The sequence below is a fragment of the Naegleria gruberi genome (genome assembly GCF_000004985.1).
Source record: "Naegleria gruberi genomic scaffold NAEGRscaffold_62, whole genome shotgun sequence".
In the NCBI taxonomy this organism is placed as follows: domain Eukaryota; phylum Heterolobosea; class Eutetramitea; order Acrasida; family Naegleriidae; genus Naegleria; species Naegleria gruberi.
The window spans coordinates 250,637-263,402 of record NW_003163265.1 but is presented as its reverse complement, the minus strand read 5'-3'; the positions used below and the strand labels follow the sequence as shown (position 1 = coordinate 263,402).

The 12,766-nt window shown below is 34.1% G+C and overlaps 4 protein-coding genes across 4 annotated transcripts; 2 read left to right on the top strand and 2 right to left on the bottom strand.

Moving 5' to 3' along the window:
* Positions 1 to 172: 172 nt before the first annotated feature.
* Positions 173 to 2,212, bottom strand: NAEGRDRAFT_73674 (uncharacterized protein; the record flags this gene model as incomplete). The annotated part of the gene is made up of 1 exon (XM_002671289.1): positions 173 to 2,212. One exon carries the CDS (start codon positions 2,210 to 2,212, stop codon positions 173 to 175), a length of 2,040 nt encoding a protein of 679 aa, XP_002671335.1.
* A 516-nt stretch (positions 2,213 to 2,728) lies between these two features.
* NAEGRDRAFT_56348 (uncharacterized protein) lies at positions 2,729 to 3,939 on the top strand. The gene has a single exon (XM_002671340.1). It carries the CDS (start codon positions 2,793 to 2,795, stop codon positions 3,807 to 3,809), a length of 1,017 nt encoding a protein of 338 aa, XP_002671386.1. The 5' UTR covers positions 2,729 to 2,792; the 3' UTR covers positions 3,810 to 3,939.
* A 222-nt stretch (positions 3,940 to 4,161) lies between these two features.
* On the top strand, positions 4,162 to 6,996 carry NAEGRDRAFT_59485 (uncharacterized protein). The gene has a single exon (XM_002671339.1). It carries the CDS (start codon positions 4,195 to 4,197, stop codon positions 6,973 to 6,975), a length of 2,781 nt encoding a protein of 926 aa, XP_002671385.1. The 5' UTR covers positions 4,162 to 4,194; the 3' UTR covers positions 6,976 to 6,996.
* Positions 6,997 to 7,099: 103 nt separating this feature from the next.
* On the bottom strand, positions 7,100 to 10,900 carry NAEGRDRAFT_52983 (uncharacterized protein; the record flags this gene model as incomplete). Its single annotated transcript, XM_002671288.1, has 2 exons — positions 7,100 to 7,453; positions 8,069 to 10,900. The coding sequence occupies 2 exons, from the start codon at positions 10,898 to 10,900 to the stop codon at positions 7,100 to 7,102; spliced, it is 3,186 nt and encodes a 1,061-aa protein (XP_002671334.1).
* Positions 10,901 to 12,766: the final 1,866 nt, after the last annotated feature.

Below are 12,766 nucleotides of genomic sequence, written 5' to 3'. Positions count from 1 at the left end.
AAGGTGTTTTAAAATCTTCTCTGATTATTTTAAAAACCTTAGGAGATGAAGAAGCTTATTGAGCGTTTTTTTTTGAAACTCATTGCTGGAACGTACGAACTGCATTATTGCCATTTTGTGGTTTTAGATGGGTTAATTATAAGATATAAGATCCAATAAATCAACTTCATATTTATGAAATGTCGTAATATTCATGGTTGTATATTGCTTTGAGGTAGTTGTTAATTTCAGATTGTTCTTCCATCAAAGATTCCATCATTCTTTCCTCTGTTTCCTTCTTTTCTTTTAATTGTTGAAGACGTTGTTTTTTCAATTGTTTTAATGTAAGAGGAGCTTTTCTATTTGGTTGTAGAGAGGGTGATTCATTTGGTGATTCTATTATTATTTTCACTTCTAAATTTCCAACATTGGTATCTGTGGTAGGAGCGGTCGATCTCTCTGGTGTTTCATTATTGAATGATTTGAAAACACTTAATTGGGTGGGTGATGACGTTGTAATCCTGTTAGTTAAAGTATCAATTATTAGGGGAAGTTCTTTCTTTTTTCCTATTGAAGGGAGAGTTGGTCTTATTGGGCCAGTAGTTATCATTGAAACGGATGACCTAACATTAGAGTTAAAATGATCAAGGGACTTTTTGACAGAGGGTTCTTTGAATGTGTCATTGGAATGGTTCTCATTCCAAAAGTTTTGAGTGCTGTTATAAAACATTGATCTTTTCTTGAATGAGTCCCTGGGATTGTCTAAAGAAGGAGATAGACTGATCTCAGGAGAACAGGAAACTGATTTTGTATTGGAGAATAAATTAGTTAAACTCATACTCATGACCATCGGTTTTTCATCAGTCATTGGAATTCGTTTAGATTCTGGATTTGGAGTCATTGCTTTTCTTCTATTATTTTTGTTGGGAGTTGTTGTTCGCTTAGAGGATATGTTGGATGAATCTTTTAGAGATTTGAGAGAGGCATCTTCGTTCATTGAGTGATTGAGTTGAGAAACTGTTTGTACTTCTTTTTGTAGCTTGTTCAGTTTTGATTTTAAAGATAGAGAATGTGTAACAGAAATAGATCTAATATGTTGCTCTTCTTCCATGATCGCCTGATTTAAATCAGTAACTGTACCATATCTCTTACTTAGTGGTATTCTTTTTCCAGTTGAAGACCTTACAGTATCAGATTTCTGGGATGTCCTTAGATCAACACTTTTTCTATTAAACATTGGAAGTTCTTGAGATGATTGAGGTTCAAAAAGAGGTGTGTCACTTGTTCCTGATGTAGAGTTTGAGGAGGAAGACGGAACAAAGTTACAAATATCATTTTCAGCATCACTCACAAGGGAAGATGTACTTATTGAGGAAAAGTCTAACCCTTCTTCATCAGGAGTTTCATGATTATTAACAAACATTGTCAAGCCAGCCGAAACGGGTGTTGGAGTGGTTCCTCTCTTTAGAGAGCCCATTGATTGCCTATTAATACTTGATGATAATGTAAAGGAATGAGAGTTTGTTAGTGATGCCCTAAAATTTTTAAACTTGTCATTAAGAGTTCCGTAATAAACATATCCATCCTCAGTTAGAGTATCTTCTGTGTCTGTCAAATTTACAACTCTTATTTTTCCTCCGCCACCTGTACCACCACCACTAGTATTGCTTGAAACATCAGAAGGATTGGTGAAATTAGGATTAATTGCAACTATTTGAATTGGTTGTGAAATTGGATGGTTTGAACAACTATTTCCTGGATTCAATTCTATTGTTGTAGTCTCGTTGAGTAGAGGAGATACATCCTTCAGAGTTTCTGTAGTTACTGAAGAGGAAAGAATAGAAAGGGTTCTTCCCTTTCTCAAAACCGGTTGTTTTGATTGAGAGAATGATAGCACTTCATCATTCATTTGAGGATAGGTGTTAGAGATCATTTCGGTGCTATTTGCAATTGCAGCTATTGCTGCAAGATGCCTATCATGCCTGGAGGTCTTATTTACAAGAGGATTTAGGTCAGGGTCATGTTTGTGAGTAGAGTGCCCTATTGAAAGTTTAGAAGGAGATGAAAGAGATGATTTTAGGAGGGATGTCCTAGAATCAACAATAGATTTTCGTTGTTGTTTTAAGGGTGTTGTTGAGGAAAGATTTGGAGAGTCATCAACATTTACTAAGGGTTTGTGTGTTATAATGTTATTGTCCTGAGCTCCACATGTTCTAAATAGAGCTCCTCCCATTGTGTATCACCCAGCCGATGCAACAATACAAATTACTACACTACTAGAACAAGTATTTCTACTGGTAGCAAGAGTTTTCCTTAAAGCTTTTTGCCATATAGACAACAGAGATGATTTTGAATTTGAAGTACGAAGGAGAGATGTAATTTTTTTCGTATTATAACTGTAAAGAAAAAGTTTTCTCTTGTTCACATCAGCACGCAACCTTTGAAATTCTGTTGTGTTTTGCAGACGTAATAATGGAGTTCAATTTTTGATACAATACCAAAGAATCCTGACAAAGAGCTTTAGGCATTAATGAACAAGATTATTAGTTTTATCAAATAATAAAGGAATGAGGTGTGATAAACAAAATATGCACCAATAAATTGAGACAAAGAAAAATATTTTTAGATGGTATCGAAATTCAATTTTATAACGGTTAGTTTTTTAATCATTACAAAACCGTTACAAACTTTGCAACTTTAAAACACTTCCAGCCTACACTCGTAACAAACAAAATCCAAAAAAAAAACACAATAACACTTTGTGGTGAAAAAACAAAAGATATCCGAATAGAGTTACTCCAGCATCATACAAGATGAATTTTATGGATCCCAAATTATTTGACCAATACAAGCAATTAGAAAAGGAAGAAGCCCTCTTGAAGGAAAATCCACACCGTTTTGTCTTATTCCCTCTCGAATATCCAAAGATTTGGGAAATGTATAAGAAGGCCATGGCATCCTTCTGGACTGCTGAAGAAGTTGATCTTCACACTGATATTACACAATGGACCACCTTGACACCAAACGAACAACACTTTATCAAGAGTGTTTTAGCTTTCTTTGCTGCGTCCGACGGTATTGTCAATGAAAATTTGTGCCAACAATTTATGGCTGAGGTACAAATACCAGAAGCGAGATGTTTCTACGGTTTCCAAATTGCTATTGAAAATATCCATGCTGAAATGTATAGTACACTCATTGAAACTTTGATAAAGGATCAAAGAGAAAGACATCGTTTGTTCAATGCCATTGATACTGTTCCATCTGTACAAAAGAAGGCACGTTGGGCTATGAAATGGATCAATAATGAGAATTTATTTGCCGAACGTTTATTGGCCTTTGCTTGTGTTGAAGGTATTTTCTTCTCTGGTTCTTTCTGTTCCATTTTTTGGTTGAAGAAACGTGGTCTCATGCCTGGTTTGGCATTCTCCAATGAATTAATCTCCCGTGATGAAGGATTACACACTGATTTTGCCTGTTTATTATATTCCACATTGAAGTTTACCAAATTGCCGCAACAAGTTGTTCACTCACTAGTTTCTGAAGCTGTTGAAATTGAAAAGGAATTCATTTGTGAAAGTTTGCCAGTAGATTTGATTGGTATGAACTCTCGTTTAATGCAACAATACATTGAAATGGTTGCTGATAGACTTTTGGTATCCCTTGGTTATGATAAGATTTACAATTCTCCAAATCCATTCGATTGGATGAACATTATTTCTGTTAGTGGTAAGACAAACTTCTTTGAAAAGAAAGTTGGTGAATATGCCAAGGCAAATATCATGTCCTCAAAGAAGGATAAGGTTTTCAGATTGGATGATGACTTTTAAACAATTCCAATTTTTTTTCAACACCTAGGTTTGTTCAGAAGTGTCATCATTCACTAGTACTGTTTGTAGATTACTGAAGAATAATTTGTAAATATTTCATTTTGTAATAAATTACTAGAATTAATTATTTAAATTATTTATTTTAATATTATTTCAACATGGTCTGGTAAGACCAACAAACTATCCATTGATCCTGGTAAAATACTGAACTATTGTAAGAAAAGCCCACAATAAAATCATCAACAGTTGACCCAATCAAATGTCGTGTCACCCTATTTAAAATCACTGGATTCGTTTCTTGTCACTTGTTTCGTTAAAATGCCCATTTCACAAGAGAGAAAAAACATCATTAAAAAAAACGTAAAAATACACACAATACAAAACAATGAGAGGTGCCAACTTTAAAACTGTCACCGCTCTCCTTCTTGTTTCCTTGGTTTTGTTAGTTATCTTCTCATCAAACCAAGTTGAATCTAGAAGAGGTGGTAAAATTGGTCAAGTTTTACGAAGAATTATTGGAAAAAGAGCTACCAAAATTTCAGCAAGTCAACCAATTGTTGAAACATCTATTCAAAAATGTAAATCTGAAGGAGATCCACATCTTACTACCTTTGGTGGTGTTTATTATGATCATTATGGAAAGGGAGATTATATTTTAGCTTCAACTGAAGATGGTAATTTTATTGCTCACTCTAGAACTGGCCAATGGGGAAGAGTTAGTGTCAATACTGCTATTGCTGTTCGTGTTAATAATATGAACACTATTGAATACAATGTTGAAGATGATAAGTTCTATCTTGATGGAAAGGAAATGAATATTGGTGTTGGTGAAAAAGTTACTTTGGGTGGTGAAGCTTCTGCTACCCGTAATTCTGCAACTCAATTAACTGTTGTTGCTAAGAATCAAGCTTCATTAATTGCTACCTGGTATAGAAATCCAGGTTGGAAACAATCTATGGGTTCATTTGGACATATTTCTTTGGTTGTTGAAGCTCCACGTACTGTTAAATTCACTGAAGGCATGTGTGTTAACAAGAATGATGTTAACAAGTCTGCAAATGGTTTGTTGCATGATCATATTTCAAGACAAATTGTCAGAAGTAAGAAACCAAAAAAGGCTACACCAGAACAACTTGAAAAAGCTAAGGAAACCTGTAAGAAGGTTGGTATTCATAAATCTGTCCATGCCAGAGCTTACAAGGCTTGCGTCACTGATCAAATTCAATCTGGTACTAAAATTGGTGAAACTATTGCCAAGGTAATTAAGAAGGTTGAAAAGGCTGCTGATAAGAAGCAAAAGAAATTGGAAAAGAAGATTAAGAAGAAGCAAGTATTTGTAAAGTGTAAATCAGAAGGAGATCCACATTATGTCGACTTCAGAGGACGTGCATACGATTTCTACGGAAAGGGTGATTACGTTTTGGCTGCTACTAAAGATGGTAAATTTGTTGCTCACTCTAGAACTGGTAGATGGGGTGCTGTCAGTGTCAATACTGCTGTTGCTGTTAAACTCAATAACGATAGAATTGTTGAATATAATGTTGAAGATGACAAATTCTATGTTGATGGTAAGGAAGCTGTTGTTGAAGTAGGTAAGGTCAATGACTTGGGTAATGGTGCTTCATTCAAGAGAGTTTCTCAAACTTCAATGATTGTTTCTCTCAATGATGTTCACTTGACTGCTACTTGGTATAGAGCTCCTTCATGGAAACAATCTATGGGTTCATTTGGTCATATTTCTTTGATTGTTGACTCACCAAAGGATGTTGAATTTGAATCTGGTTTGTGTGTCAGTAAGGCTTTTATTGAAAAATCAGCTACTGGTGTTTTACATGATCATATTAATAGACAAATTGAAAGAAATACTAAACCAAAGAAGGCCACTAAGAAAGCTGTGAAGAAGGCCACCAAGACTTGTAAGAAGGCTGGTATTTCTGCCAGACTCCATCCATTGGCTTTCAGAGCTTGTGTTGCTGATCAAGTTCAAACTGGTGATAAGATTGGTAAGAAGATTGCTAAGGTTATTGCTAAACTTGAAAAACTCCATGATAAGAAGACCAAGAAATGGACAAAGAAGATTAAAAAGGCTGAAAAGAAGGCTAAGAAGGCCGCCAAGAAGGCTCAAAAGAAACAAAAGAAACAAAAGAAACAAAAGCCAACTGGTGATCAAGCTTCTAGACGTGCCATAAGAATTGCTAGAAGACGTGCTAGACAAGCCAAGAGAGCTGCTAGACTTCGTAGAAGAAATGCTGAAAGAGCTGCTAGACGTGCTAGAAGAGAGGCTAAGAGAAGACTTGTCAGACAAAGAAGAATTGCTAGAAAAGCTGCTAGACTTGCCAGAAGAGCTGCTAAGAAGAATTCTCAAAAGAAACAACAAAAGAAGCGTGTAGTTAAAAAGTCTCAAAAGAAGTCAATCAAGCGTTCTGAAAGAAAGCAAAAGAGAAGAGTTAGAAAGGCCAAGAAGGCACTTAAACGTTCTCAACAAAAGAAGAGACGTGCTGCTATTAAGAAGGCAAAGAAGGCTGCCAAGCAAGCTAAGAAGGCTGTTTTGAAGAAGAAACGTGCTGCCATCAAGAAGCAAAAGAGATTTATCAGAAAATTGAGAAGAATTGCTAGAAGATTGAAGAAGCAAGCTAGAAAGGCCAGAAAACTTGTCAAGAAACTCTTGAGACGTGCTGAAAAGACTGGTAAGAAGAGTGATATTCGTGCTTATAAACTTGCTAAAAAGAATGCTAGACGTGCTAGAAGAGCTGCCAAAAGAGCTTGCAATAGAGTCAACAAGAAAGCTAAAAAGATTAACAAACTTGTCAAGAAGGCTAAGAAGTCTGCCAACAAAGCTGCCAAGAAGGCCCAAAAGAAGACTTTGAAGAGAGCATTGAAACCAACCCCACGTAGGTTGACCATTGCTATCAAGAGAGCTTCCGCTGTTGTTGTAAAGAAGAAGACTGTTAAGAGAATCAAGAGAATGTTGAGACGTGTCCTCAGATTAAAGAGAAGATTGGGCAGAAAGTTTGATCCAAAGAAGCACCTTCCTAAACGAATTCTCAAGTTGGTAAGAAAATTGAAGCTTGCAGGAAAATGTCCAATTAGAAATAAGGATACTGTCACTACTCTCGGAAAGAAGGTTGTTAAGCAACTTGTTTCTGTTAGCAAATGTAAAATCTAAATAAAAAATTGTATTTTGATGAAACAACTCATACTAAATCTTCCTCATATTCCAAAAGAATAGATATCTAAATACTGACGTAGAGAAGTCCCCAGCTGATGTTTCAAATAACTCAAAGGATTATTTATTTACCAACAACAGGAACAAGTTTTTGAATCATAATCGCAAACACTTTGAAGGTTTCATCGTGCATATTGGAAAGTGCATCTATGACAAACATTCTATATGAATTCATGCCATCCTCTAAGTTTTGTCTTTCCAAAGTTGACCAAAGATTATTGTGTGATTGTAATACTCTGAATCTTTCTTCTTCTTTCACTCGTTTTTCAATCAATTCATGGAAAATAGTTGTTGTTTGGTGATAAACTTCTAATAGATTGGACTTTGATATTTTTTCATTCTTTGTAATAAATTCGTTTGGACCTGCAATTCTATCTCGTACTATGTAGAGTTTTTTGAAATAAGTTTTAAGCATTTTCTTAAAGGAAGAAATTGTTATCGATATTTGTTGGTTTTGTGGTTTTGCAGCCTGTTTGTTTCCAATAGAGTCATGTGCTGCTGGTGCCAATTTTCGTTTTTTAATAATCACCTTATTGTGATATAACTCAATCAATAATTTAAGCAAATAATCAAAATACACGCTATATATAATAATCAATAAAACTATTCATAAAACTTACAAATTATCTTCAGATTGTTCCTTGATTTGGATAATAAATTCTTGCAATTCGTCCATTTGAAGAGGTAGTTGCATTCGTTCCATTAAATTATGTACAAAAGAAAGTGAAACAAAAAGCGAACCATCTTCTAACTCGTGTAAAGCTCTCTTGTTGAGAACACCTCTGGTAAAATTTAATACCTTTCTGTTTGCAAGTTAGTTTGTAGAAAGCATCATGTATACTTACAAGTAAAATTGGAGAGTAGGAATTGTATATTCTGGTGAAATATTTTTACCAATCCATTCAGATAATACACAATACTGCGTAAACATTTGAACTCTAATACTCTCCCTAAATTTGCTTTTAATATTAATCAAAAACTCTGCCAAATGCTAATTAATCCTTTGTGAATGTGACTAAAATATTTAACTTACATTTAAAGCAATTGTGGGTAAACCAAATTTTAGAAGGAAGAAATCATAAACAAATTTTCTAATCAGAACTAGCTCATTATTATGGAATAAAAAATCACTAGCTGATAATTCCAAAAAAATATCCAAAATCATCTTGTTCATCCATCTCAATGTTTGTTTTCTCACACTCTTATCAGAGCTTAAGATTTCCTTGAAAAGACTATAGATATCTTCTGGCTTTACAAGTTTCATCTTGTACTTTAAAAAGTCGATGCTATCTCTCTTACTATTTCTTGATTCTGGTTGCGAATTTACGTTACTATCTATTCTCTTCTTGATAACCTCATTTTTGTCCAAACTTGACCTCATTTGGGAGATAACAGGTGAAACAGATCTGATAGTTGTTGGAGATGGATTTCTTTCAGATTCAGATTTCTGACGTTCTGTAGAGGGTTTAATTACCTCTCCTGCAAGGAATGTTTGGGTTGATACACTTGCAACAACAACAGGTGGAGGTTGAGGAGGGAGTATTTGAACAGGTTTTGGTTGAACAACAACTACAGGTGGAGGTGGAGGTGTAGGTGGTTTAATTGCTGTTATTACCTGCACTGCTTTGTCTCTAATGGATCCTTGTTTGTACTTTGTTTCATAAACAGTACGAGGTGAATGAACGGGTTTTTCAGCTTCTGGTTTTTTCATGATAACGGGGGCTGTTTGAGTTTCCTTTTCTTTTGTTTTTGCTTTGAGTACTTCTTGAGGTGGTTTTGGTTCTGGTTTTGGTTTAGGTTTGTGCCTTTGGAAAATATCTACTTCATCCTCTTCAACTTGGGTTTTAACAAATAGAGAATTAAATCTCTCAATCTCCTTAATGCTATCCAAACTGATTCCCTCAATTGTTGGGGTATTTACAGATCTTTCTTCAGTTTGAATTTTTTTCTTTTCAATATTTGAATGAGAAAGACTTTCTTTCAGTTCTTCTTCTATTATTCTTGGTGTTGGTATCTTAATTGGTTCCATGATATAGTTAGGGTTTTCTCTTGGAGTTACCTGCAAACTTTTGGATACCATTTCTTGTCGAATTCTTTCTTGAAAATATTCACTTGTCATTGCATGTATTCCCTTTTTTGTTTGTCTTAGTTGTGATTTAAGGCGCTCAATTTGATCCAATAGTTCTATTATTTCTTCTTCCTTCTTTGCTAATTGGTCTTCTTTCGATTTAGCCAAATCTGTATAAAAATCAACCATAGAATTAACTTGCTTTTCTCTAGCTTGTATATCTTCTAGTTTACTAGCAGCTTCTTTGCTTATCTTTGTTGATTTTGAAGTTAATCTTTTGAATCTCGAAACGAGTTTATCCAGAAGAATACCTCTTTCAGCACATTGTCCACTTATTTGTCTTGATATTTCTGATGCTATCACATCCAATATCGTTATTTCCTCGTTAACTTCTGATGCCTCATCCTTCTTCTTTTCTTTCAATTCAGAAAGCATCTGTTCAAAAGTTCTAGCCAGTTGAACAACCTCAATTCTAGATGTTGGTTTGTTGGAGGGAAATAAAGTTGTTTCCCATAGTTTTTTCTCGATATTATATTGTGAATTCTTGTCTAATTCATCTCTTGTAGCTATTGGGGTTGTTTCAATGATGTGATATTTTTTTGGGATTTTTGTTTTTGGGAGATTGGAACACCCTCGAGCACTTGCTGCTTTAATGACATCGTCAACAATTCCCATATCCTCGTTTCCATCGAAAAAATCAACTTCTTCAAACTCTGAAAATGATTGAACACTGAATGTTGTTGTGAGTTCTGGTTTTGGTACTTTTTCTGGAGTCAAATCTGTCTTTGTCTTTCTCTTCTTTTTCTTCTTGTCAAGAAAAGGCAGTTTAATTGAAAGTTGGGAGTCATCTCTTCTTTCTATATCTATATCCTCGTTTTCCTCGTCAGAAGTATATAACATTGAATTTACCTTGCTCTTTACCTGGGAATAATTCTTTTTCTTGAATGATGAGTCTTTAAAGTTGTCTGTAAAAAGATCTCTGCTCTTTCGTTTAAAAAAATCCAATTGTTGAGTTGCAATTGAGGGTACCTTTTTTTTCATATTTTTCATAGTTTTAATTTCCTCCTCCATAATCTGTTTTGTTTCCATTTTTACAGTCGAATAATCTGGTTGGATTGACACTTTGCTTTTGATTATTTCAAAGTTGTCACCTCCAACTTCACTACCACTTGAAACTGTGGAACTATCGTCCTTAGTAATATTAATAACATATTCATCATCGTTTTCGTAATTTGATTCACTCATATAGGATGCATAAACATCTTTAACAACCTCAATACTAATCATTTCTTCTTGGTTATTTATAAGATGTTTGACAGGTTTAGTTTTTTGATTTAGTGACTGTGGCAAATGAACTTCTAACCGTGTTGCTGAAAATTCACTCAATGGGACATGTACAATTGAATTTTGTTGGGGAATAGGATCAGGTGTTTGAGAAGTGACTCTAGGCCTAAGGGGAGAAGTATTTTTTGCAATATTGTGCTTTCGTTTAATTTTTTCAATGGTATCCTTACCCCTGACTAGTTTACTATTATCTACTCCTTGTAACTCAATTGATTTGCCTGGTATTGCATTTCTGTTTTTTTTATATTTTGGAATTAGAACTTGATCCTCTTCTTGATTTGGTTTAAAATCAAAAAAATTACTATTATTCCCATCCAATAATATCTCCTCTTGCATAATAATTGGCTTTTCGAATTCCTCTCCATAATCTTCCGAAAAGAAATCCTTCTCATCAGAATTTACTCTCGGAGAAAGAGTAATCTTCTTAGAGAGTAGGGAGGCTTCTAAGCTCATTTTTTTTAATCTGGATTTTTGCTGTAGTTTTCAGGTAACTGCTGCAAAAGAATCAAAAAATGAAAACGAAAAAACAAGGCGGGAAAACGAACCAAAAAAATGAGCAAAAGGTTGAACAACAATCCTTCGGATTCTTTTATGCAAAATCTGATGGAATCACTCAACAAGGAGAAGAATAGAGATTCAAACGCAGAAAAAAAATCTTTAGGATCAAAATCAACAAGTAGCACTCTAAAATTTGATGATGAAGAAATTTCCGAAATTGACACTAAAACTGTTGATTTACTTACACAAAAACTTGCTAAGGATCTTTCTTCAAAAGGATTTTTAAATGATTCCGATGACTCGGATGATGTATTTGATGATTTATCAGATGATGAAGAATTTAAACAACAATTACTTCAAGAATTCAAAAATTTAAATACTCTCACACAAGACAAACAAAATGTGACCAAATCTAAACTGAAACAAATTTATATTGAATTATTAAAATCAGGACAATCCATGATTACAGACAAGAACGCAGCCGACCATTTCATATCAAAATTACTTCCAAACGAGTTGTCTTCATTGATGGATTTATTACAAAAAGAACCTGATGATGCAATTAAATATTTTAACAATGATCCTCAAGTTATAGAAGCTGTAAAAAATACAGCCATGATTGGGAGTGATATTAATTCTAAAATATGGAAAAACTTGACTGAAGATGATCTGGAAGATGATTTGGATAATATTGGTGATGAGAGTGTAACAAAAAAGTTATTAGAAAATGCTTCAGATTCTGTGAAAGAGGCTCTGCAAATTTTTGAGGGTAATTTAATTCACTACACCCAAAATCCTCAACAATTACTGCAATTATGTGAAAAGTTATCAGAATCGGACCAATCTCTATTTCTTGATATTTTATTTAGAGATTACACCCCAGACAAAATGACTAAAAGACTCAAAGACAGAGAAAGAGAGGACCACAAAAAGGAAAAAGAGAAGGAAATGCAGGTTTTTGATGATGATCTCGTTGCCCATGTATTTAAAGAAATTTTGACACACTTTAAAGTCTATAAGAAACATCCAGAAAAATTCAAACCTCTTATCGATAGATTGAACGATAGAGAAAAGAAAGCTCTTGATTCACTTATTAAGGCATTTTGGGATATTAAAATAGAGATAGAAAGAAAGTAATTTAATTGGTAATGATTATCTTCCTCTTCTTTTGGGAATATCCTCCTCTATTGAAACATTTAATTCTTGGAGTTTCTTCCTGAACAATTTGTTCTCTTCTAATGCTTGAACATAATTATATTTTAGATCTTCAATGTCTTCGAAAAATTCTGGATCAAATGCATTCAACTCGTTTTTCAATTCTTCATTTTCGGTTCTCAACTCCTTAGCTTCATTGAGAAGCTTGTTTCTCTCCTTGATAGCTTCCTCCTTTTCTCTAAGAGCTTTGGATAAATTTAAAGACATTTCCTGTTGTTTTCTTTCAAAATATTGTTGACTTTTCAGTTTGGCAGATGATTTTTGTTCCTCTTGTTCACTTACTTCTTTTTCTTTTTTCATCTTATCAATTTCTGAATTAGTTTGAAGTAATTGTTTTTGGTATTCTTGTTTAACTTTTTCTACTGCTCTTTTTCTTTCTAAATCTTTCTCCTTACTTATTTCAGATATTTCTTGCTGCAGTGTAGTGAGAGCATTCTTTAGCTCCTCATTTTCTTTTCGAAGCTCCTTTGTTTCACCTACAAGCTTGTTTTTTTCTTTAAGAGCGTCATCTTTCTCCTTGAGTGCTTTGGAGATGTTTCCATACATTTCTTGTTGTTTCTTCTCGAGGAACTCTTTGTTTTCATTATTATCCAATTCAACTACTTC

Bases quoted from the DNA above. Each gene is read 5' to 3' on its own strand.
- NAEGRDRAFT_59485 (XM_002671339.1), top strand. From the start codon at position 4,195: ATGAGAGGTGCCAACTTTAAAACTGTCACCGCTCTCCTTCTTGTTTCC.
- NAEGRDRAFT_56348 (XM_002671340.1), top strand. From the start codon at position 2,793: ATGAATTTTATGGATCCCAAATTATTTGACCAATACAAGCAATTAGAA.